Genomic DNA, 27888 nt, shown 5'->3' on the forward strand with positions numbered 1-27888 from the left:
TAACCAGAGAACAGGGAGCTGTAATGTATGAAGGAGGTGGATAGGTATATCCACTCCTTTCTGCAATGTTCTCAGGTGACCTGGTGGAGCCAAGCACTGCCTATCTTAGAACAGATCGTTGGTTGTTCCATATCGTGGGATTACCCTACATTACTCCTTGGTGACAAAGAGTCAATGGGAACTGCTGGGACCATGTAGCCCCTATCAGAAAATTTTAAACACAGCTACCCTTTTGATGAAGAAGACCTTGCTCCAATGCTGGCTCCAACGAAGGCAAGAAATGGCAAGGTTTGCGATCCAGACTTATGGGGCCTCTCGAAACAGTTTAACTTCTGGGTAGGTCTCTTTGTGGAAGGCTATTCAGGCCAGATGTTTGGGGCCCCATAAAATACTTTCTGTATAGATCACTGCTACCTTATATGGGATATTCTGGGAGGGGTGGGGGATGTATGTTGTGAATTTGTAGAGATGGGAAATGAGCAGACAATTCGTCATAGAATGAGAATCCGGGAGTAGATGTCCTGCCTGAGCAGAAGCATTTTCCTCTGGGATTTAGAAATGAATCCGGATCATTCCCTAGCTATAAGGGAGAAGCTCAGGGTTTCTCTCTTGCAGTGCTGGGGAAAAGGAGAGAAGGACAGAAAAGGAGATTCAGGACTGGAGGGTTTTAGTTCACTTAAAGGAGAGGAAGAGCTTCTGAAAGGATAAAGATCGAGGACATCACAAATGAAAGGGCGGAGCTTCTTACTGAGGGAACAGGCTACATTTATTAGACCCCGCCCTTCAGCTGGAATGGGCGGGGCTCGTACAGAACTGACCCTACTCCTAATCATTTCTATAGCATAAGTTATATGCAGCCAAGGCATTCTCTGTCCCTGGTGGGCTCACAATCTAAGCTGAGACTCTGAACACTGGGACTGACAAGCAAATCCCACAACTGCACCTTAGAGGGGAGGGAGGGAGGGGCCAGGGCTGGGGATGGCTGAAGAGATCGTCTTCATTGACAGGGAATAACCAGCAGGGGTCAGTCTCCCATCTGAAGAGCAGAACTTCCAGATCGACTCGTTCCCTCGCAAACTACTGAAACTCCTCCTGTCCCCGCCCCAGGATTATTCTGACCAATGAGTGCCAGAAGGAGCTAAAACTTGTCACCGCGGCAATTTTCTGACCAATCAGTTCTGAAAGGGGTGGAGCCAAGAAGAAAATATCCTGCCTCCCTCAGACCGAGTGCTCAGTGTGAAGCTCCGCCTTCTCTTTGTGACGTCATCAGCCTGTGCCGAACAGGAAACGAGTCTTTTCTTCTTCATTTAAAACTTCCGGTTCCAAATCTCAGTTTCTGCCTCCACTGCCAAATCCAAAACCTGGTGGACAATGTCTGAGGGAGCTTCTGCCCGGGTAGGTCTTGCTGGAGAGAGATCAGGAGTGCAACTGCTTTCTATTGCTCTAGTCCTGACCCTGATGTCTTTGTAAACTAGCTCCACCCCAAGTGCTGAGTGTGTTTCTGCTTTCTGTTTCAGATGCAGGTGACATTTGAGGAGGTGGCTGTCTCTTTCTCCCAGGAGGAGTGGGAGTATTTAGATGAAGAGCAGAAGGAGCTCTACAGGGAGGTGATGAAGGACAATTATCAGACCCTGATCTCTCTGGGTAAGGGATAAATTGACAACTTTATTAGCAGTAGTGGGCCATCATTATAAAGACAGATTTAATTATATTTGTCTCGTGTGATCAACACAAATGAGACCATGAGGTCTTCTTGTTCTGCCCATAGAGGCATCACTCAAGGCAGTCATAGCATGTTGCAAGGAAGGTGAGAAAAAGTTCTGTGTCAAATTATAACAGGACTGCTGGGCACGATGAACCACTGGTCTGACCCAGCAGCGGCAATTCTTATGTTCTTACATGTTAGAAGTTGCTTTAGAACACAGGTGTCAAAGTCGGTCCTCGAGGGCCAGAATCCAGTCGGGTTTTCAGGATTTCCCCAATGAATCTGCATGAGATCTATTTGCATGCACTGCTTTCAATGCATATTCATTGGGGAAATCCAGAAAACCCGACTGGATTCCGGCCCTCGAGGAGGGACTTTGACACCCCTGCTTTAGAATGTAGGTTGTGAGGTTTGCTAAGCCCTTACAGTGGAGTGTAAGTAGGAACCCAATTAATGCTGGATATCTGTGACAAAGTGAGTGATACACTGTTAGATGACAGTTGATATTCTGGGCTGATGATCATTAGACATTCAATCCAAAATTCGTACCTGGGATTATATGTTTAATACATATAACTATACATACATAAAAAACCATTAAACAATCAAACTGGTTAGTAGACTATAGATTAGAGTCATATGGTGATTGAATTCAAATTTTTATCTGTGGGGTCAAGCCTTAGATCATGGAGTAGATCTTCCCATATTTGGGATTTCTTCAAGAAGAAACCATATTCTCTTGCACTCCTTTTAACATCACAATCTTGAGACCCAACTCCCTACCAACTAATTAATTTTATTGCTTAATTAATTTAATTTGCTATACTCCTTCCTTTAATTCATTTAATTTCAAAATATCCTGTTAACTATGTATTTCATTCACAATTTAAAATCCTATTATTAAAAATCTTCTTAAATTTATAATTTGAAATTCATATCTTTTCTATAGACATCCACTTACCAATCTGATACTCAGAACCATCAGATTACTCTACTATATTATACTATAAAAAATATATATATAAATATAAAGTGCTTAATATTAAAGTGCACCTATATTGTAAAGTGCTTTATATGTGCTTTTGAGTTATAACTAATCCAATTCAGTTCTGGATGCATAAAGTGCTTCAATTCATCTCAGTTCATTTAGTCGCACTTCATCCGTTCATCCGGGAAGAGTCAAATCTTACATTTCTTTTCCTTGATGCTTTCGAGACCTAAATGCCCTTTTTAGGGCTACGTAGTTTTAATTAATTATTATTATTTTTTAATTTAGTTATTTTGTTGTTGTTTTTTTGACTTCCTCCCTTTTGTTCTTTCCCTATATGTTCTCTTTCTTGATAAATTGTAGTTCTGTCCTTCCTCACTCTCGTTTCTGTTTGTCTTTTAAATGGTTTTTTATGCTTTGAATTATGACTGTTGTTTCTAAAGGATGTATAGTCACCCCATATATGTTTTTTAACATAATGTTCACCGCTAGAAGGTTGATTGACGGTTTATAAAATTTCTGAATAAACTTGAAACTTGTTCATATATTAATCCCACTTCTTCAGTAATTTCAATTATTACAACTGTTCATGTACTTGGTAACACGACGATTGTTGACGTTGTTCCTCTGCTTTAAATGCTTAAAATACTTGAGTTCTTTAAATAAACTGGTCTGTAATTCAAGCAATATTTATCATGTACTTAGCTCAAGTCCATTCGGTTCATTCTTTTCAAAACAGCAGCCGTTGCTTAAACTTGATTGTAATCGTCCGCCTGCGTTTTGCGGGACTGGCTTATAACCCAGTGCATCAGGGATATGCTTTTAGCAACGCTTCTTTTTTGTAGCCTCACATCTCTGTTGGTTGCTGGGAACCATGAAATGAAGCAGTAAAGAATTTAAAATCCTGCCACAGTTTCAGATATTGATATTATACACCAGCAGATTATTCACGTCTCAGGTTCCGATTGGTGGTAATGATTTACTTTTGTATCTGATGAATGTCTCATCTGGGGACAGGATACAGGCTGCAAAAAGATACCAAGAAATAAATGAAATTATAATGGAAAAGAAATCCTTATTGCACTAGTTGAAGATAATCTCTGAAATGCTAATTCTTTGCTGGAAAGCTTTCTCTGGAGAGGGATGTGGGAAAATGTTTTTGCCTTCTTGCCCTTTCTCCGAGCACACATCAGTCTGAGCATGCTCGGTGTGTTTCTTTCCCCTTATTCCAGATGTTCTGGGTGTGAACAAGGAGACCTGCATGTTGTATAAAGGTTGAAATGAGGGTGATAATACATTGAACTATTGAGAGTTTGAATTAGACTATAAAGATGAGTAAAGAGGGTTTAAGTTACTTTTATGAAGTATACAAATTTTTAAAAGATTAATTAATGCAATTTTCTTATCCCAGGAACAGGTTTTCCAACCATCACCCCTAAGATTATATCCTACATCGAACGAGGGGAAGAGCCGTACATCAGGGGTGAGCCTGGGTCAGAGGAAAGAGAAACTGGGAACAGCAGCTGCTCAGGTGAGTGAAGTAATAAGAAGGACTGGGGTAAAAATGCCTACTATAGACTTCTGTAGGGTAAGCACTGGGGTTCTGCCCCTTTATAGATGAGGACAGTCACTTGACCTGTAAGGGAAGGCTTAACCTATGGGCCACACAATGTAAGCTTTGGAAAGGTGGAGGGAAGGTGTTTATCTGTAACTTCACATGTCAGAAATCTTGAAGCTCAAAACCGTGTCGTGAGGGAGTCAGAAGGAAGGTGTGTTTTGTGGTGCCAGATCCTGGGCTATGACTGTTGTGAGCTTTGCTGTGTACTGGGTCTGTGTGCAGAAGCAGCAGGGTCTCTGGATGTTGTCCAGCTGGCTGGCATAAATGCGAAGACCTAAATGTGTCACTTTAATACATCACTTAGCGTAATATTTGCCTCTTTTTCCTCAGTGTGACTTAGATGCCCTTTCTTCACTTAATTGACTTATACAAAGTTAATCTTATTATGCTCAGTAAACCTTTCCATATCAATATTCCATACAGATCCCAGATCACGACCAGGATAATGTTAGCAGAGCCTTTTTGCTGTCAGTAGGTGGTCACCCAGATCTCTTCTGAATATTGCTGGTAAATCCCAGTTCCACTCAGCCTGGACTATTCCTGTCATAACCAGATAATGCTGAGGTGGTATGTCCATATTTTTAGTGGCACTAGCGGGATAAGTACTGCTGGAAATCAAGTTTCAAGTTTAATAAATCTTGATATATCACACAGTGAGGGACCTTTCGGTTTACAATAGTTCTTAAAAATCACTTCGAAAATACAAAAGAAAGTATATCTGGGAATAGCAAAGAGAATGCATTTTAGATCATTAATAACCAAGTCCATTTGCCAAGTAGGCGTCATAGAGAGAAGTTATTGGTCAAAGGTATCCTCAAATAGGTAGGTGTTGGGACCTGATTTGAATCTAATGTGTGATTCTTCAATCGAAGAGTTTAGGGAAGTGCATTCCAGTGAGTAGGGTCAATTATGTAGAAGATTCATGACCATATAGAGCCGTCATAGATGTTGTGGAATGAGGGTATAACAAGTAGATTTGAGTTAGCTGAGCAAAGAGTCCGACGTGGAGTGTAAAGAATTGGGAATTAGCAGTCAAAGGGCATGAACTTGGGATAAAGGAAGGAAGAAAGGAGAGAGTGGGTCACAAACTTGGGATGGAGGGAGGGAATTAGATGCTGAGGTGGGGGAGGGAATAGAAAGGGAGAATTGTTGGGCATGGGTGTGTGAGTGAGAGGGAAAGAAAGATGGTGCACATGGGGAATGGAAGACAGGAGGGAGGAGAAGGAGGTAGATATGCATGGAGCAGAGAAAGATGAGGGGGGAAAATGTTGGATAGGTGGAGAGGGAACAGTGGGACAGATTGAAAGAAAATCAATGGGGAGGAATGTTGGACATAGTGGTAGAGGGAATGGAGGGAGAGATGTGACATGGTGCTGGAGAGCGGTGATAGAAAGAGAAATGTTATGCATAGGGCTGGTAGGCAGGGGCGAAAGATGCTGCACATGGTCTTGGGAATGAGAGAGGGAGAAATATTGGATATGGCAGTAGAGGGGGTGGGAGAGAGACACCCTGGATCCCCCTCACTCTCTCTGTCTCTCTCTTCCTTTGCAGCGAGAGAGGGAATGAGAGAAAGAGAGATAGTTGACAGTGTGTGAGAGAGGGAGACATTGCACATGGGGGTGGAGGAAAGAGGTAGAAATGCTGTGCAGGAGTGGGGAGGGGAAAAAGAGGGAGTGAAGGATAGAAGGGAGTGAGGATACTGTACTTTGGGAGGGAGGGGAAAGAGAAATACTGGATCATGGTAGAAAGAACCAAAGGACAGCAACCGCTTGAAGAAGAATTTGCAAAAGACAGGAAAGCAGAAAAAAAGGAGAAACTGGGACCAACTTGATGGAAAATCTCCAGACAATAAAGGTAAAAAAGGAATTTATTGACTGAAATATGTTAGCTTTGTGAAATGTACATAGCAGATGTCTGTATTGTGTTCAGAAGAAGACGAAATGCATTTCTGGTTTTATTTTTCCAGTGCTGAAGTACTTGCTGACCTTTGCTCTGGCTGATGGGTATCCCCAAGCACCGCTAGCTGAGGACCTCCTCCAAAGATGGCAAGAACTTCCCTCCGCCAAACACGTTAGATAGATTGTGAGCCCACCGGGACAGAGAGGGAAAAATGCTTGAGTACCTAATTGTAAAAACCGCTTAGATAACTTTGATAGGCGGTATATAAAATCCTAATAAACTTGACTTGAACTTGATAGCAGTTGCTGGCAGCATCCCTGTGCCACTGAGGCTGCCTGCCAAGCTTGACAAAAGGAACCCCCCAGCCACCTTCACAGGAAGTTCTCAGCTGATATAGCTTGAGGGTCCTTATCAGCTGGAATATTTATATTTTATGTTTTTATTAGAGGTTCTAGCAGAGTGGACTATACTCGGACTGGAAAAGCATCACGATTGGAGTGCTGCAGGGTTTGGTGCTCGGGCCTGTGCTCTTCAACATAGGTACTATCAAGAAAGGTATTACAACCAGAACAAAAGAAGTTATCCTGCCGTTGTATAGGGCGATGGTGCGCCTGCATCTGGAGTATTGTGTCCAATATTGGTCACCTTACCTTAAGAAGGATATGGCGATACTCGAGAGGGTTCAGAAAAGAGCGACATGTTTGATAAAAGGTATGGAAAACCTTTCATATGCTGAAAGATTAGAGAAACTGGGGCTCTTTTCCCTAGAAAAGCAGAGACTTAGAGGGACATGATAGAGACTTACAAGATCATGAAGGGCATAGAGAAAGTGGAGAGGGACAGATTCTTCAAACTTTCGATAAATACAAGAACGAGAGGGCATTCGGAAAAATTAAGAGGGGACAGATTCAGAACCAATGCTAGGAAGTTTTTCTTCACCCAAAGGGTGGTGGACACCTGGAATGCACTTCCAGAGGGTGTAATAGGACAGTGTACAGTATTGAGTTTCAAGAAGGGATTAGATAACTTCCTGAAGGAAAAGGGGATAGGATATAGGTAGAGGATTACTATACAGGTCCTGGACCTGATGGGCCGCCGCGTAAGCGGACTGCTGGGCACGATGGACCTCTGGTCTGACCCAGCAGAGGCACTGCTTATGTTCTTTATAAACGACCTGGAAATTGGTACAAATGAGGTGATTAAATTTGTGGATGATACAAAGTTATTCAGAGTAGTGAGGACACAGAAGGATTACGAAGACCTACGACGAGACATAAACACACTCGAGGTATGGGCTGTGAAATGACAAATGAGGTTCAACATGGATAAGTGCAAGGTGATGCATGTTGGTAACAAAAATCATATGCATGAATACAGGATGTTCAATGCTGTACTCGGAGAGTGCCCCGAGGAAAGAGACTTGGGAGTACTTGTGGACAAGTCAATGAAGCCATCCGCACAATGTTCAGCAGCGGCGAAAAGCGCAAACAGAATGCTAGGAATAATTAAGAAGGGGATCACAAACAGATCAGAAAAGGTTATCATGCTGCTGTTCTGGGCCATGGTATACCCCCACCCCCGCCGTACATGAAAAAAGGACATAGTACTACTCGAAAGGGTCCAGAGAAGAGCGACAAAAATGGTTAAGGGACTGGAGGAGTTGCCATACAATGAGAGGCTAGAGAAACACCTCTTCTCCCTTGAAAAGAGGAGACTGAGAGAGGACATGATCGAAACATTCAAGATAATGAAGGGAATAGACTTAGTAGATAAAGACAGGTTGTTAACCCTTTCCAAGGTAGGGAGAACGAGAGGATACTCTCTAAAGTTAAAAGGGGATAGATTTCTTACAAATGTAAGGAAGTTCTTCTTCACCCAGAGAGTGGTAGAAATCCAGAACGCTCTTCCAGAGGCTGTTATAGGGGAAAGCATCCTCCAGGAATTCAAGAAAAGGTTAGATATATTCCTGCTGAACCAGAATGTACATAGGTAAGGCTAAACTAAATAGGGCACTGGTCTTTGACATAAGGGCCGCCATGTGAGCGGACTGCAGGGCACGATGGACCACTGGTTTGACCCAGCAGCGGCAATTCTTATGTTCTTATGTTCAAAATTTCTATACCGATTTTTTTTACAAAACGGTTTACATGGAGTTACATGCTTAAACTATTAAGAGTCTATACAAGATAAAAATTAAAACGGACAAATTCAGTCTTACATAAAATCAATTGCTCAAAGAAATGCATCTACAAATAGTTGAGTCTAACATTTTCCTACATGAATTCCTCTCTCCACATTTTCGAATCTGGCCAACAAGGCCATTCCATAGCTTGACTCCTGCACACGTGAAAGTCATGGCATTCGTTTCCACATATTTAGGAGTTAGCTTTTGTTTTCAGCAATACGGCACTTTCGGAACGCAGGGATCTTTGTGGTTGATAACGAGACATCGTATTCTTAAAAATTTCAGGCATCGTACCATATAGAAATTGATGACATAACCTAATTGCTTTGTATTGAATTTGAAATACAGCTGGCAACCAATGTAGTTGTCGAAGATATGGAGTAATATGCTCGTATCTTGATGTTCCAGTTATCAATCTGGCCGCGGCATGCTGAACCACCTGCAAAGCCCTGCACCTGGTCTTGGTTCGGGGGGGTTCAGGGCACTCAGAAGTTCCCTACATTCTCCTCTCTGCAACCGGAGGGCTTGGCAGTGCTGGGGACTGGCCCTGTTACAGTCGGAGAAATGTTTAAATGCCTGCCCCCCCCCTCCTGTGCCCCCCTCCCTTGCAAATATTTCAGAAAGGTGGATTTTTATAAAAATTCCTTTCTGCTGTATTGGGGAGGGGCTTTTGGGATGGGGGTGCAGTGGGAATGGAGAGGGACAGTAGTTAATGAGAATGGATAGCTCCTTCCTTTTTGGGACCCACATACAAAATATTTCTGATGACCGGTGCAGTTCACTTTTGTATAGTGTGATGATGTCTGTTTTCTGCTCACTTTGATGTTGTCACGTAAAAATCCCTTTCTGAAATACAGTTAGTGGGGGTAGGTGGCTTCTGGCCTTGGATGTGATTAACTGCCAGAAAGAAGAACAGTACACTCAAATATACCTGTCAAATGTGAAACTTCTACCAGTCCCTAAACATTCCAACTAAATAGCCATCTTGTAATCTTACTAGATATGACCAGAATGCTTCTTTTTGAAATCCGCCTAGAACCGCAAGGTATTGGTGGAATAAAAGACACTAATGTAATGTAATTGCAGTAGTCCAGCCGTGACAAGACCATTGCTTGTACAACAGCACGAAAGTCAGATGGTTTCACATGGTACAATAAGTGTATCTGTGCAAAACATATTTGCACTGTTTTTACCACTTGACTACTCATAGTAAGTCCTGGGTCCACTTTTACTCCCAGGACTGTCATTGACTCCCTCACCAATAATACCTCTTCCCAAATAATATTTCCCAATTAATAGTGTCTTTGCTTATTTGTAAATGGATCTTTACCAGAGCATTTAACTCAGTAGCATAATTAAATGAAATAACTATTTTTGAAGTGTATGGAGGTTGACAGGGACAGAAGAGATTACTTGCAGGGACAGGTTTGATTTCTGTCCCCGCGCAACTCTCTAATGCATGCGCAGGTACCTTCCTTCCCACCCTTTGGGCAGGAAGGAAATTAGCTTCTAATTGGAGATTAAATTTTGAAGAAATTTGTGGCCAAACTGAGTATTGTCACAATCCTATCCCTAAAGTGCAGCTTTTGCCAGGGCAGGCTATTGTTAAACCTGGCCCGGTGATCCGGAGGGCAAATCACGGGGATAGGATTGTGACCAAGCCTAGGGAAAAACCCAGGTTTCCCTTTGTAGCAGACAGGTCTGATCTCCAGGGAGGAGAAGAGGAGAGTTGTGACAGCCCACAACAGCCCCAGAGAAACCTTTCTTTCCCTGGGGATCATCAGCTGAAGGGGATAATTAGGCTCCCAAAGGCAGGCAGGGAGAGTAAGCCAAAAGCTCCTCCCCTCCAGAGGGCAGGGCAGTTTCCTCTGACTACTTTGGAGGCTGCTCTAGGGAGGAAAAAGGCAGTCCTTGCAGAGCCAGCCAAGGAAAGGAACCCTCCTGAATGTACTCCTGAGGGAAGAGACTGGGAAATGCCGGAACCTGATGCTGACACTGTGGCCGGTCAGCTTACTGGGGAGGAACCCATGGAATGTATTGAAAGTTCCAGTCTCTCTGAGGAAGACCTTATGGAAGTCAGTTAAGTGACAGGTCTAGAGATTGTTTGTTCATTTTCCCTGTTGAGCTTGGGGGTTGTGCACTGCTTAGGGAAAGGGTGGTTGTAATGAAAACCCCGTTGCAGGACTTGTGCTGGCTGTATCTGCCCTGCTTGAATTAAGCAGCAAGGAAAAGGAAAAAAAAAAAAACACGTTTTTTTTTTCAAGTTTAAATGAGTCAGCTGAAGTTGAAGCTGACTGATTGTGTCAGGGTTGTGAGGGAACCCAAGGGAAGTAAGTGGGGAAGAATTCACTATACATCCGGTTGGGATAGTGGGGCCATTATTGGCAAGTCTGTTATTCAGATTAAGTTAGGTGAATTCTCTTGCTTCCCCTCCCCCTCACCAACTCCTGAAGAGCTGGCTGGGGAAGAAGCCAGAACAGCGACAGGCTTGTGCACCTGAACAGTTTCAGCGGTGCAGTAAAATTGGACTTGTTGTGCCAGTGAAAAGAACTGTTTACACTCTTTTATTTTTTCTTTGACGTTTTGATACTGGACTACTTACCTGATGAAAGGACTGAGTGGTTGCTTTTGCCTTTTGAAACCACTCCAGCCTGAGTTCCTAAGTTAAAGTATTTGCTTTAAGAGTGTGTATTCGTGGAGCAAGTTATTATGCCAAGCTAAACATTCTCACCACCAAATAAAGTGGATAATTCATGTTTGATAGACATTGACTCATTTTTGTTTTGTTTTGCTTCATTGAGAAGCTAGTGAATAGAATCCAGCAGGACCTCTCTCAGTTGGGGAGGCACGTCGGAACAGTTTACAAAGAGCGGGGCCGTGGTGGCCTGGACTACAGGTACCGGCCTGGCTACAGTATCCTGTCTGATAAGATTATCCATACAGTAGTGGGTCGTGAAAGTGTGAAATGAGGACCAGGTGGCTGCTTTACAGATGTCATCAATAGGAGTGGAGTGCAGATGGGCTACTGCAGTCACCGTGGCTTGTACTTTATGTGCAGTAACACAGCCCTCTAGTGTCAGACCAGTTTGAGCATAGCAGAATGAGATACAGTCCACAATCCATATGGAGATAGACCTCTTACTGGAGTTCCCAGCTTGTTTGGTTCTGTCTAAATAATAAGCTAGAGCACATTTGCAGTCTAATGTGTTAAGAGTTGCCTCTTTACGTTGAGCATGCGGCTCTGGAAAAAAACACCAGAAGATTGGACTGGTTGAGATGAAACTCCAAAACAACTTTTGGGAGGAACTTAGATGAGTTCGAAGAACTACCTTGTCAGGATAACATATAGTATAAGGTGGATCTGCTATTAGTGCCTGGAATCCACTGACTCTGCATGCTGATGTGTCAGTAGTGTTGGAAAGATTTGCGGAGTGTTTGGTTCCTGTTTGCTTATTTGTAGGAGGAGAGGGAACCAAAGTTGATGTGGCCACTGAGGCACGATAAGTATCATGGTGGCTGGTTCCTGACAAAATTTGAGCAGTGCTGTCTTAAAGGAATCAGAGAAAATGCATAGATGAATTTCCCTCACCAGTCGAGCAGAAAAGCACCCATTTCCAGGAGAGGGAGCTTGTGATTGTAGAGGGAAGCAAATAGGTCCACTTCCGAGGTCCCCCAAGCCACAAATATCTGTTGCAAGATGAAGGTGTTGAGTGACTATTTGTGTGGTTGCTCAGTTTGTCAGCTAATACACTCTGTTTTCCTGTTAGGTAAACTGCTTTCAGGAAAATATTGTGTGCAATGGCTCAAGACCAGATCTGGATGGCCTCTTGGCAGAGGCGGTGAGATCCTGTTCCACCCTACTTGTTCACATAGTACATGACTACCTGGTTATCTATTTGAACCAGTACTGCTTGATTGAGGAGACGATCCTAGAACATTGCATTGCGAATTGCTCGTAGTTCTAGGAAGTTGATATTGAGATGTGTCTCTCAGCATAGCTATTGCTAGCAATCAGCATTTTCAGTTGGCATAACTAATGTCAGCAAAGGCCTATGGGAAATTATATCAATCTGATTCTGGTATGTGGATGCAGATAGACCCTGAGTGCTTATTCACAGAATGCATCACAGGCAGACTGTTTCAAACAGCCCTAAAAGATGGTTTCAAATAGCCCTGATTAAATCATGATTACAAACCAACTTGCAGCTAACAGGTGTGAAAAGGTGCTAAGAAGATGTGTTAATGTCTGATGCTTAGGATGGACAGCTTAGGATATACAATGGGTCCAGGTGCACAGATAACTATTGTCAGAGGCATACTGGAAATTACATTTGACTGCAACCTATTCTTTTCCTGTCTAGCACAAGTTTACTATGTTTAACTTCTATTGAAGCTCAATAGATTCTGTATTTTAGCCAAACTATAAAAGCCCCCTTGCAACATCACCCCCCTTCTTCTTGTTCGTCTTGCTCTCTACCTGAAGCTCGGTACATCACCCTCCCCACCCCCCTATTTCTCTCTCTCTCTTTCTTTGTGTGTTCTCTCTCATTCACAAGAACACAGAAACAGTCTCTGTAATTGTAACTTTTATGAATCCTACTTTTCTGTAAGCCTATTTCTATAATATATTCTTTATGCAATCACCTCTGGCTGTGCTTCTCATTTGATTCTACTCCTGGTGAATCTTCAGTGAGGGAATTTAACCTGGGACCTGGCGTTTCAAACCTTACAGTGTCTCTGCAGAACACTGTGATAAATAGTAGTAGTACTAGTAGCTCCCCAGCCTAACGTAGATCGTCAAAATCTTTTGATGAGGTGGTTCTTTAAACAGCAGACCTCTGGAAAAATTGGCTGGACACATCCACCACAGAAGTGAGTTTTTGAGTTGTAGTGTCACTGATGAGCTCTGGAAGAGAAAACCAGTTTCTTGAGACCACTGGGCTGATAATGTCCAACTGATTTTGTGTGAGATGAAAACGGGCAAATGTAACCACATATACTGTGAAGGCCAAGTGACCTAGAAATCATAGCATGTGATGTGCTGTCAGGTGGTGATAAGAAAAGACCTCCTGTCGGATCTGAAGCAGCGTAGTGAGCTTCTGCAGAGGGAGGAAAGCACGTGTCCGGTTGTGTCTGGAAGGGCCCCAATAAACTCCAAAGTCTGAGTGGGCTTTAGGTGGGGTTTGAAATAATTGACTCCAAATCCTAGGCTGCATTCAAAGCTTGTTGGGGGTGTGGAGGCTTTGATCAACCAGTCGCCCAGGTAAGAAAAATGTGGAAAGCGAATGAGTGTAATATCGCTGCTATCACCACCAAGCACTTTTGATGAACACTCTGGGTACTGATGCCAGTCCAAAAGGGAGCACTTTGTACTGGAAATGGTATGCTCCCATACAGAAGCAAAGGTATTTTCTGTGAACAAGGAGAATAGAAATATATGTGTGTGCTTCCTTCAGGTCTAGAGAGAATAACCAGTCAATTTTTTTTTTCTAAAAGAGGTAATAGGGTTCCCAGAGAGAGCATCCAAAATTTCTCCTTCACCATATATTTATTTAGTGCTCTGGGGTCTAAGATTGGATGAACACCTCCAAACTTTTTAGGGATAAGGAAATACCTTGAATAGAATCCCTTGCCCTTTTATTGCAGTGGAACCTTTTCTATTGTTTTGAGATGGAGGAGAGCTGAGAATTCCTGGTGAATAAGGGCTCTTTGTTGGAGCTCTCTGTTGGGACTCTCTTGGAGGGTGGTTTGGTAGTTTCTTTTGGAGATTAAGGGCATAGCCACGACTAACCACTTGAAGAACCCATTGATCTAATGTAATGAGGGTCCAATGCCATTGGTAATGGATGAGCTTGCTTCCTATTGGGAGAGTCTGAGGAGCGGGATGAGATACACTGGCTAAGCTCTCTAGGAAGGAGTGAAAACAACTGCTATTGTTTAGGTTGAGTAGGCGCAGATATTTTCTTTTGCCTGTGTTGCCTTGGGCATCTTTGAGTAGATGTTTGCATAGATGCAGGCAACTGATTGTATTTATTTCTGGAATAGTATGAAGCATGCCTGTAGGAGCTTGAAAAGTGCTTAGGCTGCTAAAACTGTTGTGCTTTAGAGGAGGAAAGAGTGGTCACACAGTTAGTATGTCTTTTAATATTCTGAGTGACCTCTGGTCACCAAACAGGTCATCACCAGTGCAAGGTATGTTGGAAAGATGGTCTTAAACATTGGCATCAAGGTCTGATTTTCTGAGCCAAGCTTGCCTTCTCATAGTGTTGGACATTGCTGAAGTACAAGAGGCTGCATCAAAGGCATCGTATGTAGAGCGAACCATGTATTGCCTGTTTTTTAGGAGGTCATGTCTGAGATGCCGATAAGTTGTAAAGTTTAGAGGGTATTATTTATTTATGTTGATTTATATTAGTCCTCCCCGAGGAGCCCAGAACGGGTTATATGGTAACATAAATAGCAGCAAACAAGACACATAACAATTAACAACAGGGAACAAAAGACTAAGGCAGTAGTTCAGTTGTTCTGGATCAGTAGACACTTGGAGCCTGAGGCATGCACAGGGAAAGAATCAGTGTGTGTACAGGGAGAGAGTCAGTTGGACATCTATTAAGAATACAGTGGTTTGGGAATAACAGTCTGAATATTAGCTTGTCCTGCAGAGTCAGTGAAGAGGTAGGTTTTTATTGCTTTCCTAAAGCTCAAAAGTCCATCAAGGGATTTGATGTTGGAAGGCAGCTGATTCCAGTACTTTGGTAAGAAGTGAGAGTATGATCTTCATCTGGCACTTTCCAGTTGGAGGCTCCGACCAGGGGATATTTGAAGACATGTTTCCTCCTGGGCGCAGAGCGGTCTGTTTGGGACATAAGGCAGGGTTTGGCTGATAAGTAGCCAGACGCCATATCGTGTAAGGACTTGAACACATATACTAAGTCTCTGAAGATGCAATGTTTGGCTACGGGTAGCCAGTGGGCTGATACTAGCACTTGGGATACTGAATCATGGGTGCGAAGGTTCTTCAGTAGTCTGATTGCTGCGTTTTTGTACACATTGGAGACGCTTAATATATTTTGCCGTTAGTCCGTTGAATAATGCATTGTAGTAGTCTATAGAGGCATAGAGAAATTGTGAAAAGTCTGGTTTGGAGAAATAGTTTCTTATTTGCCCTAGTTATCATAGATAGTAGAACAAAGATGAGATTACTTGCGCGATATGGTCAATAAGTGATAAGTTAGAGTCGTGAAGTACCCCTAGGCTGCGGACTTGGTCTTTGGCGGTTATGGTAGATGATTCCCAGAGGAGAGAGGGGCAGTTGTTGGCACAATGTTCTTTACAGATCCAAAGGAGTTCAGTTTCTGTGACGTTTAGTTGGAGCTTATTTGCGGACATCCTGATTTATGATTTCTGAGATACAGTTTTGTAATTTTGCAATCTGGGAGTCACGGTTGTCACCTAGCGGTAGGTATAATTGGATATTGTTGGCAAAGGAGTGAATCTTGATTTGGTGTTTGTGGGCTATATCCAGGACAGGCGTAATATAGAAATTAAACAGCAGAGGGGATAGTAGTACTCCTTGTGGTACCCCCATATTTGGCTTTGACAGGATAGTATCGAGTAGCACGCATTGGGATTTGTCACTTAGGAAGGATGCGAACCAGAGAAGTGCCGCATCTCAGACGCCAAGCTTGGTGAGTCAGGTGAGGAGGATGTCTATCAACTTTGTAAGCTCCCTGGGAATGCCCAGACCAATTCTTTTTTTGTAAACCGCTTAGAACTGAAAGGTATTGGTGGGATAGAAAACAGTAATGTAATTGTGTCAAATTCTACGCTGAGGTCTAGTAGCACCAGAAGGACATAATTTCCTTTCTCCATGAGTTTCCAGCAGGAGGTGTATTTGGTTGAGTACTATTTTTTTCCAGGATCTTTGAAACGAAAGGTAGGTTGGAGATGAACCCACCCATCCCTAGGCTCACATTACATATATACACCCACCAATCATCCTCAACATGGGAGTGGAGAGGTGCAGATAGCACCCGGGGCAACAAGGGGAGCATCTGGCAGAACAATTGGTCGTCTAGGAGTAGAGCTGCGACCTCGGGGGGGGGGGAGCATGGACGTGAAGGCCATCGAGAGGAGTGTCGAGAGTCAGAAGGTCCACTCCTCTACACTGAAATGACCATACACCAACAACCCAATTGCTGTATATACTGTATTTTTCGCTCCATAAGATGCACTTTCCCCCCCAAAAAAAGTGGGCGGAAATAAGGGTGCATCTTATGAAGCGAATATAAAAAAAAAAAAAAAAAAAACCCCGGCGGTACCTTTAAATGTTAGAGGTCGGTGGATGGCTGCCTGCTGCTTGGCGGGACCCGCGGCGCCAAGCGCACTAATGCCTGGGCCCGGACACTTCCCTAATTGTGCCGATCGCTGGTGCTTCGCAGGGCTGCTGCCTGCTGATTACCGGCATGTCGGGGCCAGTGATGCACAAGTACGCTGCTGCGTGGGTGGGCGCCACTTCTGAATGGCTGCCTCAGTAGAACATAGAAATGTATCCAAATAACAGCAGTTAGGCTTCTCAGTCCGTCTTAAAGCTACCTATATACCAGGGGTATCAAAGTCCCTCCTCGAGGGCTGCAATCCAGTCAGGTTTTCAGGATTTCCCCAATGACTATGCATGAGATCTATTAGCATACAATGAAAGCAGTGCATGCAAATGGATCTCATGCATATTCATTGAGGAAATCCCAAAAACCCGACTGGAATGCGGCCCTCGAGGAGGGACTTTGACACCCCTGCTTTATAAATAAGCTTAGGAGCCTGGGGTACAGAGTACTACCTAGTTACTAATTACATACTTGATTTCTATTGGATTGTCACACTTTGTCATATTTAATGATTGGATGATATACATAATTGCAGTTGAGTCATAATGAAGCTTGGCGTCACTTGGTGTCAAATATGATTTTCTCTATTTTCCCTGACAATGCATTCTTAATACTAAGGTCGATGATCCCTGAGGGTGAGCCCCCGCCCTCCTAAGGGTGATTGTAGTCAGCTGTTTCACCTGCAATAGATGTCATCTTGACCATGTCTTCCTGACCTGGAGTTATGGCTTTTCTTGTGACCCAAGCATTTCTTGGAAAGTCTTGGAATAGGATATTTATCACTTGTCACAATCGGCAGATAATTGTCAGCTTCTAGGGCAAAGATGAAGTCCTCTTACAAAAGTATTATTTATGCCGACAGGAAAATATATACTTTGCACAGTTCGTAGACCTTGTGGTAGGATTAATTCAGCAGCACAATGTCTCTCCTGAATGTCTTTCTCCACATTTCCTCCTCAATGCTAAAGACGATACAGTCAAAGATGCAGGAAATAGGCACATGTTATCGATGCCTTCATTAAGCGTGTATAACGCATGTACAGCAGTCTGCGGTATCTCACTTACCTTACTCGGACTCAGTTGAGGCTAATGGCGTGATGACAGGATGACTTCAATAGCCCAGCTAGCCCGTTCCACAGCAGCATATTCAGATGATCTTGGAGGCAGGCGCCTGTTGGCGGCATAGACTGCACTTGCTGCTGTGAAGATGGCGTATGTACGGTAAGTACAACAACTTTCGCTCGTTGCTGCACAGATCGTGGAACTGGTGCCTGTGAGGTAGGTGACACAGCATGTGCTTGTGGTGAGGAATCCATTCATTGCGTCTTTGCAGGAGAAGATGGTTGCGTTGAACCAGCATTGGCAGGGGAACAGTGCTTGTGCTTTTTAACTTTCTTACCTGATTCCCCCAATAGCGACAGCACTGAAGTAGCTGAGGTACAACGGGATGTTGACATCAATGGCCCTGGAGGTGGGATGCAAAGAGCATTGACCTTGAACAAGGCTGTGTGAAAAACTGACCCAACTAAAAAAAGAAAAAATTTGATCAGGAGCTAAACGACTGCAAGAGAAAAACCACCAACTCGAGTTTCCTCAGAGAGGAGGAGGAGGCTAGAAGGCCGAGGTCTAAAAGCACGCCTTTTGTTAATACTAGCAAATAAAATAAATAAAAAGTAAATATAATATGGGAAAGCATAAAACATATGCAACTAATATACACAGAAAATAAATGCGTACAATATACGTATATTAAAAATGCATGAGAACATAAGAATAGCCTTACTGGGTCAGACCAATGGTCCATCAAACCCAGTAGCCCAAACCTCACGGTGGCCAATCCAGGTCACTAGTACCTGGCCAAAACCCAAGGAGTAGCAACATTCCATACAGAATCTCAAAGAATAGCAAAAGATTCCGGAACCCCAAAGAGTAGCAACTAGTGCTACACGATTCAGGAAAAAAAAAAATTTGATTCGATTCGATTCAGCCTACTGAATTGGTTTTTCGATTCGATTTTCCTGCCCAATTAGGTTTTTTTTCAAATATCCTGGTGGGTTTATTTTATAGCCTCTTCACCCCCTTTGCCTTCTCCTAACAACACTGGCGTTGTGGTGTAAACAAAATAAACAAACAAAAAAGACTTTTCCTTTCTCTGTTAAATCCTAGCTCACATTTGCGGTCTAACACCAGCTCTGGCAGGATACATGTTTCAAATGTGACATATTGTAATCACAAAAGGGAAAATAAAATGAGTTTTTCTACCTTTTGTTGTCTGGTCATTCAAATCTTGTTGGGCCCAGGCTCTGGTTGTCTTCTGATAACTTGCTTGCCAGGGTCTCCTTCTTTCTTCTTTCTCTTTTTCTTTTATAATCATCCATCTGCCATTTCTGTCTTCCCCTTCCGTTTCCCTTCCCTCCCCCAGAGGTCTGGCATCTTTCTTTTTTTTCGTCTCCATCCACAGATCCACCTTTTCTTAACTACCCTTTCATCCAGCATCTCTCCCTCCTTCCCCACCACCCCAGGGTCCACCATCTCTCCCTTTCTTTTCCCAACTACCCTCCTATCCAGTATCTCTATCCCCCCCTCCACACCATCCCTTGTGTCCAACTTCTCTCCCTTTCTGTTCCTTCCCTCCCTAAATCCCATTGTCCATCATCTCTCTTCCTCTCCTCTATTTTCAGACCCATTATTTCTTCCCCCCCCAAAGTCCGTCATATGCACAACTCTTTTAACCCCCCTTCCCTCCCTCTGTGTACTTCTACACCAGGGCCCCCCTCCCCTGGTCTGTCCCCCCCCTTGAAGGCCTGCACCTCCCCATGAAGGCCTGACCCCCTCGAAGGCCTACATCCCCCCCAGAAGACCTGCCTGATCCCCCTGAAGGCCTGTCCCCCCCCTTTGAAGGCCTGTATCCCCCAAAGGCCTGCCTGCCTGTCCCCCCTGAAGGCCTGTCCCCCCCTTTGAAGGCCTGCATCCCCCCAAAGGCTGGCTTGCCTGTCCCCCCTGAAGGCCTGTTCCCCCCTTTGAAGGCCTGCATCCCCCTGAAGGCCTGCCTGTCCCCCCCCCTTTGAAGGACTGCATCCCCCTGAAGGCCGGCCTGCCTGTCCCCCCCTTTGAAGGCCTGCATCCTCCCCCGAAGGCCTGCCTGCCTGTCCCCCCCTTTGAAGGTCTGCATCCCCCCCAAAGGCCTGCCTGCCTGTCCCCCCCTTTGAAGGTCTGCATCCCCCCCAAAGGCCTGCCTGCCTGTCCCCCCCTTTGAAGGCCTGCCTGCCTATCTCCTCTGAAGCCCTGTACCCCTCTCCCCCGGAAGGCTGCACCCTCCCGAAGGACTACACCCCCCCCCCGGAAGGCCTGCTGTTCCCTTGGCCTCCAGAATCAATGTCCCTAACTTCAGTAGCCTGCAATAAGATCGTTGGCGCTAGCGATCTTTGCAAGCTGCTGAACGGCTTTGGAGCGTCTTCTCTCTGCCGCGGTCCCGCCCCTTCTCTGATGTCAGAGAAGGAGCGGGACCACGGCAGAGAGAAGCCGTTCTGAAGCCGTTCAGCAGCTTGCAAAGATCGCCAGCACCAGCGATCTTATTGCAGGCTGCTGAAGTTAGGGACATTGATTCTGGAGGCCAGGGGGAATACGGAGAGCACAGCAACGGGCAAGCACTTCCCGACTGACCCTCCCCATTCGCCCTCGAAAGCAGAAGCGGCAGGCCAGTAAAAGGCAGCGCTGCCGCTCCTGCTTTAGAGGGCGAGTGGGGAGGGTCAGTCAATGAATCGGGAGGCCGATTTTTTGACGGGGTAAATCGGTTCAAATTGATTCACCCGAAATAAATCAGTGAATCGATTCGAATCGTGAATCGGGCAGTACTAGTAGCAACATTCCATGCTACCGATCCAGGGCAAGCAGTGGCTTCTCCCATGTCTGTCTCAAAACGTCTTCTCTACTCTGCCGAAAACAAATAAACTGATGGTCCCATGAGCTGGCAACAGTTGGGAAGGCACCTGTGTATGCACGGCACGGGCAGTCGTTTGATTTCTTAAAGTGACAGTTCACTTTAACATTCCATGGATGATGTCACCCACATGTGAGAATATCTGCCTGCTTGTCCTAGGATATTATAATATAGTCTCTTTCTTCAGAGCTCTTCTCTCTAGTTTATCCAGTGTGCCAGATGTTAATTGTCATTCTGGCGTGTAATTATTATGCTAAAATGGCAGTTACGTGCCACAGCGGAGGTGACATGGCAAGAGTCCTTGTAAATGCTCTTAAGTGCTATTCCTTAAGGTAATGCTTAAGAGCTATTGCACGTAGGTATGATGGGTTGGAGTGCAAATAGGTGAGCAACGAGTGGGTTACAGGTGATTCCTATACCTACATGCAAAAACTATAAATTACTGTCGAGCACTCGGATTTTTGGCACCTTTACAAAATTGACTCTGGACAAAAATGCTTGAAAAAAATGGTTTGCAAATATGAAACTGACTAATTCTCAATCCAAAAAACAAAATCCACCCATGGAAACTCCTGGTGTGATACAACCTATCGTTTCTCATTATATACAGGCTTTATCATAGAAACAACTGCTGTTTTCTAACTCATGAGAAATATCTTCTGTTTATATCCAGCAGATCATCAGATCCGACACAAATGGAAAAGAATAAAGAATCGAGGAGAATATCTGGTAAAAATGGAACAAATTCAAACACAGTCAGAAAATGTCAGTGTGAATATTTCCCAGAGACCTGAGAAGATTAACACAAAGAATTGTAAGCAGGAATCAAAGGAACAGAAACCCCCTACAAGAGACACAACGGATGGAGTCACTAAGTGTGAGAGAAATGAGAGGGAGCTCAGTAACATCTCTGAGGACAAGATACACCTAGCAGAGAGACCCTTCCAAATTAATAATAGTGATAAAGTGATTTCTGGATTCCTCCATGGCAAGAGGAAAGATGAAAAACACCTGAAAGAACTACAAATGCACAAAAGGGATCATAAAAATGAGAAAATATTCACATGTAGTGAGTGTAATCAAAGCTTTACTCGGCTTTCAGGTCTAAAAAGACACCAAATGATTCGCACAGGATACAAACCATTTACATGTACTGAGTGTAATAAAAGCTTCACTCGGCTTTCAGATCTAAAAACACACCAGAGGATCCACACAGGACACAAACCATTTACATGTACTGAGTGTAGTAAAAGCTTCACTCGGCTTTCAGATCTAAAAACACACCAGAGGATCCACACAGGACAGAAACCATTTACATGTACTGAGTGTAATAAAAGCTTCACTCAAAATTCACATCTAAGAAGACACCAAAGGATCCACACAGATCAAAAACCATTTACATGTACTGAGTGTAATAAAAGCTTCACTCGGCTTTCAGATCTAAGAAGACACCAGAGCATCCACATTGGGCACAAACCATTTACATGTACTGAGTGTAATAAAAGCTTCACTCTGCTTTCAGATCTAAAAAGACATCAGAGGATCCACACAGGACACAAACCATTTACATGTACTGAGTGTAATAAAAGCTTCACTCAGCTTTCAGATCTAAAAAGACACCAGAGCATCCACACAGATCACAAACCATTTACATGTATTGAATGTAATAAAAGCTTCAATCGCCTTTCAAATCTAAAAAGTCACAAAATGATCCACACAGGGTACAAACCATTTACATGTCCTGAGTGTAATAAAAGCTTCACTCGACATTCATATCTAAAAGAACACCAGAGAATCCACACAGGGTACATACCATTTACAGGTACTGAGTGTAATCAAAGCTTCAATTCACATCTAAAAATACACCAGAGGATCCACACAGATTATAAACCATATATATGTACTGAGTATAATCAAAATTTCACTCAGCTTTCACTTTTAAACAGACACCAAATGATCCATACAGGATACAAAGCATTTACATGTATTGAGTGCAATAAAAGCTTCACTCGGCTTTCAAGTCTAAAAAGTCACAAAATGATCCACGCAGGTTACAAACCATATACATGTACTGAATGTAATCAAAGCTTCACTCAGCTTTCACTTTTAAACAGACACCAAATGATCCATACAGGATACAAAGCATTTACATGTACTGAGTGTAATAAAAGCTTCAATCGACTTTCAAATCTAAAAGGTCACAAAATGATCCACACAGGGGACAAACCATTTGCATGTACTGAGTGTAATAAAAGTTTCACTCGGCTTAGAGATCTAAAAATTCACCAGAGCATCCACACAGGAGACAAACCAAATAAATGTACTGTGTGTAATAAAAGCTTCACTCAGCTTTCAGATCTAAAAAGGCACCAGAGCATCCACACAGGAGACAAACCATATAAATGTACTATGTGTAATAAAAGCTTCAATCGCCTTTCAAATTTAAAAAGTCACAAAATGATCCACACAGGATACAAACCATTTGCATGTCCTGAGTGTAATAAAAGCTTCACTCGACATTCACATCTAAAAGATCACCAGAGGATACACACAGGGTACAAACCATTTACATGTCCTGAGTGTAATAAAAGCTTCACTCAACATTCACATCTAAAAGAACACCAGAGGATACACACAGGGTACAAACCATTTATATGTCCTGAGTGTAATAAAAGCTTCACTCAATATTCACACCTAAAAGGACACCAGAGGATTCACCAGAGGAGCTGTCTTGCATGAACAGCGCAAATAGCAGGGTGTGGCCGAGACCTTTGCATGACGATATACAAAGTGTGTGTGTGTGTGTGTGTGTATATATATATATATATATATATATATGCATAAGGTGCAGTGGTTAGAGCTACAGTCTTGGCACCCTGAGGTTGTGGGTTCGAATCCTGCACTCCTCCTTGTGACCCTGGGTAAGTCCCCAGATACATTAGTTAGAGTGGGAGACCACCGGAATAGTTAGGGAAAAATGTTTGAGTGCCTGAATAATTTGTAATCCTCATAGGGAATTGTAGGATATGCAAAATATAAATCATAATAAATAAATAAAGTAAATGTATATATAAACATGGATAAAACCCCTTAAGGATAGTTAACAAAAGACCAGGATATTATATTAGAGAGAGAGGAATCAGAAAATAATATACACTTCTCCCTCCGAATCCGCGGTTTCAGTATCCGCGAATTCGGTTATTCGTAAGTTTTGTTTTGTTTTTTTTAAAGAAAAGGTAATTCCAGACCTTCCCTACCTCCCTCCTGGCATCCCAGACCTTACCTGGTGGTCTAGCAGGCTTTTGGGGCAGGAGCAATCTTCCTACGCTCCTGCCCTGTGCAGATCACTCAGAGAAAATGGCTGTCGTGAATTCCCGTCGTAGTCTCGAGTGATCTGCACTAGGCAGGAGCGTAGGAAGAGCGCTCCCACTCTGAAAGCCTGCTAAACCACCAGGTAAGGTCTGGGATAATGGGAGGTAGGCGGGAAGGTCCAGAATGAGGCGGGGGTGGCTCAGAGCTGGCTGAAAAGTTATTTGCGGTTTTTCACACTTTGCGGTCCAGCTCTGCACCTAACCCTCATGGATACGGAGGGAAAAGTGTATATATAATTGTGTAATTTGTTGGTTAAGCAGGATTTAGGAAAGACTTTAGTGCACTGACATTTGTAGAACATAAGGTGAAAATTCTGAGTTTCAGCCTTTTGCCTTTTCTTTGTTAAACTAGAGATTGATTAACAGGGCCTTTGACCTCTAACCTAGTTGCTATAGAGACAGAATTCAGTTTCTCACCTTTCACTGCTCTGTGTTTAAACCTTTATGTGCTTTTATAATCATTGAGTTAACAAAAAGTTTTCTTACAAGAATTATATGGACTGAGTGTATGAAATGAATGTCTTGGAGCTCCAAGAAGTGAAGGGTGACTGCCTGGCATGTGTATGGGTGAGATTCAAATAGGATGATGTTCTAAAAAATTATAGATACTTTACGAGATTTAAACTTGAGACAACTAAGATGAACTGTACAGTCTGGACAATGACCTTTTGATCTCAAGCTACAGTCCAATGTAAAAACAGCACAGAAGTTCGTTTAGTAAACTTGAAATTTAAGTCAATACTAAGAGTACATACTTAAAGGCTTCTTTTCTGAATCTATATATATATATTCATATAAGGAACATATGCTTTGCTCAGATTGGAATGTGAACAGTATAGCCTGGCAACAACCTCTTTAACCCCTTGCTCTTGGAGCCGAGGTACTGAAGAAGAGGTTTTGTGTCTGTGAAAACTGTCAGTTGTTCCAGAGAAAAGTTTCATAGATCAGAGAAGGATTTTGATGTTATCTTTTAGCGTGAATTTCTCTTTATAGTTTGCACTGAAGGGTTTTCTTTCTTTAAAACTGTAATAATTAGAATGAAAGAGCATTTCTGTTTAGAGTATTTATTTTTTTATTTATTCAATTTTCTATACCGTTCTCCCAAGGGAGCCCAGAACGGTTTACATGAATTTATTCAGGTACTCAAGCATTTTCCCCTGTCTGTCCTGGTGGGCTCACAATCTATCTAATGTACCTGGAGTAATGGGGGAGGGGGTTAAGTGACTTGCCCAGGGTCACAAGGAGCAGCGTGGGTTTGAACCCACAACCCCAGGGTGCTGAGGCTGTAGCTTTAACAACTGCGCCACAAACAATGTGCAGAATGGTGAGGGCTAATTAGCGTGCATTAGAATCCAGCACTAAGGTGGGAAAGACATGCTGTTCTTGAAAGATATCCTCAAATCTTTTTCTAAGGGTGAAATTATTGTCTACATGTATTACTGCATATTCCTGGAATCTTTTCTGTTTGTTAGAATAAGGACTTTTGCTTGCCTATAGAAAAGGTGCTGTTTAGGGGGTGACTCTCGGTTCCCTTTGTTTTAAGGTGGCGGCTTTCGCGGATGATCTCTTTGTCCATTTTACGGACCCACAGAGTTCTTTGGCGGCATTGTTGGAAACGATACAGGAATACGGGGATTTTGCAGGTCTTCGCTTGAATTTGGGTAAGTCGGAGGCTTTGTCCACTTCGCCGGCCTTGCAGGGTCACTGGGGGGCTCTATTTCCGCTGCGTTGGGCGACTGATTCCTTTTGTTATCTTGGGATCCGGCTCCCGGCGTCTCCTGGTCGCCTTTAAGAACATAAGAACATAAGAAGCGCCATCTCCGGATCAGACCTTCGGTCCGGCGATCCGCACACGCGGAGGCCCTGCTAGGTATACACCTGGCTTATTTTATAGCCAACCATATCTTTATATGCCTCTCTCAAGGAGATATGCATCTAGTTTGCTTTTGAAGCCTAGGACTGTCGATTCCGCAATAATCTCCCCTGGGAGAGTATTCCAGATGTCAACCACTCTCTGTGTGAAGCAGAACTTCCTGATATTAGTCCTGAACTTGCCCCCCCTTAGCTTCATTTCATGTCCTCTTGTCCGTGTCAAATTGGACAATGTAATTGTCTTTATTCTCTTAATATTCGGGCGCTTTTGGATCGCACGTCACAGCAGTTGGATCGCTGGAGAGATCTGCCCCTTTCCTTGTTGGGTCGCATAGCGGTGATTCGCATGGTCATATTTCCCCAGTGGCTCTATGTGCTCCGGATTCTCCCGTTGCGTCTCCTTAAGAAAGACTTGAGGGCTTTACATCGCGTTTTGTCCAGGTTTTGTTGGCTTGGGAGGAAACCTCGGTTGCGTTATGATCTTCTGGTGGGGGGGTGGCAGCAGGGGGGGTCTCGGTATCCCGAATTTTGGTTTGTATAATTTAGCTTGTCTTTTGCGGCACCTTAAGGATTGGTTGTTCGGGGACTCTCAGTATACCCCCACTTCTCTTGAGACAGCTTTGTATGCCCCGTATTCTCTTCTTGCCTTACTTCATCTGCCCTGTGGGGCTTTGCCTTGGGAGGTTAGGGGCACTGTACTTTTGGCTTCTATGCATGGGGCGTGGGAGGGTTTAGTTCGGCGCCTGGGGGGGGATCCACGGGTGACTTCTTTGTTGCCCCTGACAGGCAATCCGTGTTTTGTGCCTGGCACGGATAATTCGAGCTTTCGTCGTTGGAAAACATTGGGCATTTTTTTGGTGGAACATCTCTTGTCCGTTGCGGAGGAACTACGCTCTTTAGCGGATCTTCGGGATCGGTTGGGGCGGTGCTGGGGGGACACTTTTGCTTATTGTCAAGCCAAGCACTATATTCTCACGCTTCCCCGGCTGGCCCTTCAGCACCCGTTGGGTGCTTGTATTCGGGACTTTTATGCCCAGGTTGAGCCCTTTCAGACTTCGCTGTCCACCTTATACAAGGCCCTGCTTCCCTTTAAGGCCCTTAGGGACTGTCAGAGGGTTCGGGACAGCTGGGCCTCGGAACTCCATATGGATCTGGCTTCTTGGAATGTCTCCCGGAATCTGGTGGTCTTGCCGCGTTTAATCCGGGGAGCCGTGTTGCGGGAATGTTATGCTCGTATATTGTATAGAGGGTATATTACCCAAGCTCAGCTATTCAAATTTGGTGGCATTGCCTCGCCTCTGTGTCTCAAATGTGGTCGAGACCCGAACACGTTTTCGCATGCCTTGTGGGATTGTTGGTGTATTTGGGCTTTTTGGGCTGAGGTGGTCAACTATTTGAGCTCCCTTTTGGAGACGTCTGTGGCGGGCACTGTTGCTCAAGTGGTACTGGATTTACCGGGAGCTTTTGGATCTTTGCCTACGGATGCTCGTTGGCTGTGTCGTAAGGTGTGTCTCCTGGCTCGACAATGCATTATGCAGCATTGGACCTCATCGACTCCTCCGTCTCTTTGGCATTGGAGAGCTCATCTTCATGCGTTAGTTCTCTGGGAGGCGCGTGAGGTAGTGGGGCTCCTTTAAACGTCGTCAGAGCTTTTTGCTGATTTGGGACCCCTATTTGCGTTCTTTGTCTCCTAGGGGGCGTAGCCTTCTTCTTAATACCCTGGCTTGATGGTGCACTCTCCTGGCTAGTTCTGGATCTCGGCATCTTTCTGCTCTGAGGAAGGGGGGGAGGGGACTTGGGTTTTTTGGGGGGTCTGTTTTTGGAAGGGGATGCATCGTTTGTTTCGGTGCCCTGGGGTCATCAGAGTCCAGACCCTGGGGGGGGGAACTTGATTTGCGACTTTCTACTTCCTGCCAACTGGGGGGG

The 27888-nt window shown here is 44.0% G+C and overlaps 1 protein-coding gene across 1 annotated transcript; it reads left to right on the top strand.

The window, feature by feature from the left end:
• The first annotated feature begins 1256 nt into the window (after positions 1-1256).
• Positions 1257-27739, top strand: LOC117354969 (zinc finger protein 664-like). Its single transcript, XM_033932925.1, has 5 exons — positions 1257-1395; positions 1518-1644; positions 4105-4224; positions 21393-22373; positions 27657-27739. Exons 1-5 carry the CDS (start codon positions 1372-1374, stop codon positions 27737-27739), a joined length of 1335 nt encoding a protein of 444 aa, XP_033788816.1. The 5' UTR covers positions 1257-1371.
• Positions 27740-27888: the final 149 nt, after the last annotated feature.

Source organism: Geotrypetes seraphini, chromosome 2 (genome assembly GCF_902459505.1).
Source record: "Geotrypetes seraphini chromosome 2, aGeoSer1.1, whole genome shotgun sequence".
In the NCBI taxonomy this organism is placed as follows: Eukaryota; Metazoa; Chordata; class Amphibia; order Gymnophiona; family Dermophiidae; genus Geotrypetes; species Geotrypetes seraphini.

Coding starts and splice junctions, on each gene's coding strand:
- LOC117354969 (XM_033932925.1), top strand. CDS start 1,372: ATGTCTGAGGGAGCTTCTGCCCGG. Junction 1,645..4,104: donor TCAGACCCTGATCTCTCTGG/GTAAGGGATAAA, acceptor TTCTTATCCCAG/GAACAGGTTTTCCAACCATC. Junction 22,374..27,656: donor AGATCACAAACCATTTACAT/GTATTGAATGTA, acceptor TTTGTCTCCTAG/GGGGCGTAGCCTTCTTCTTA.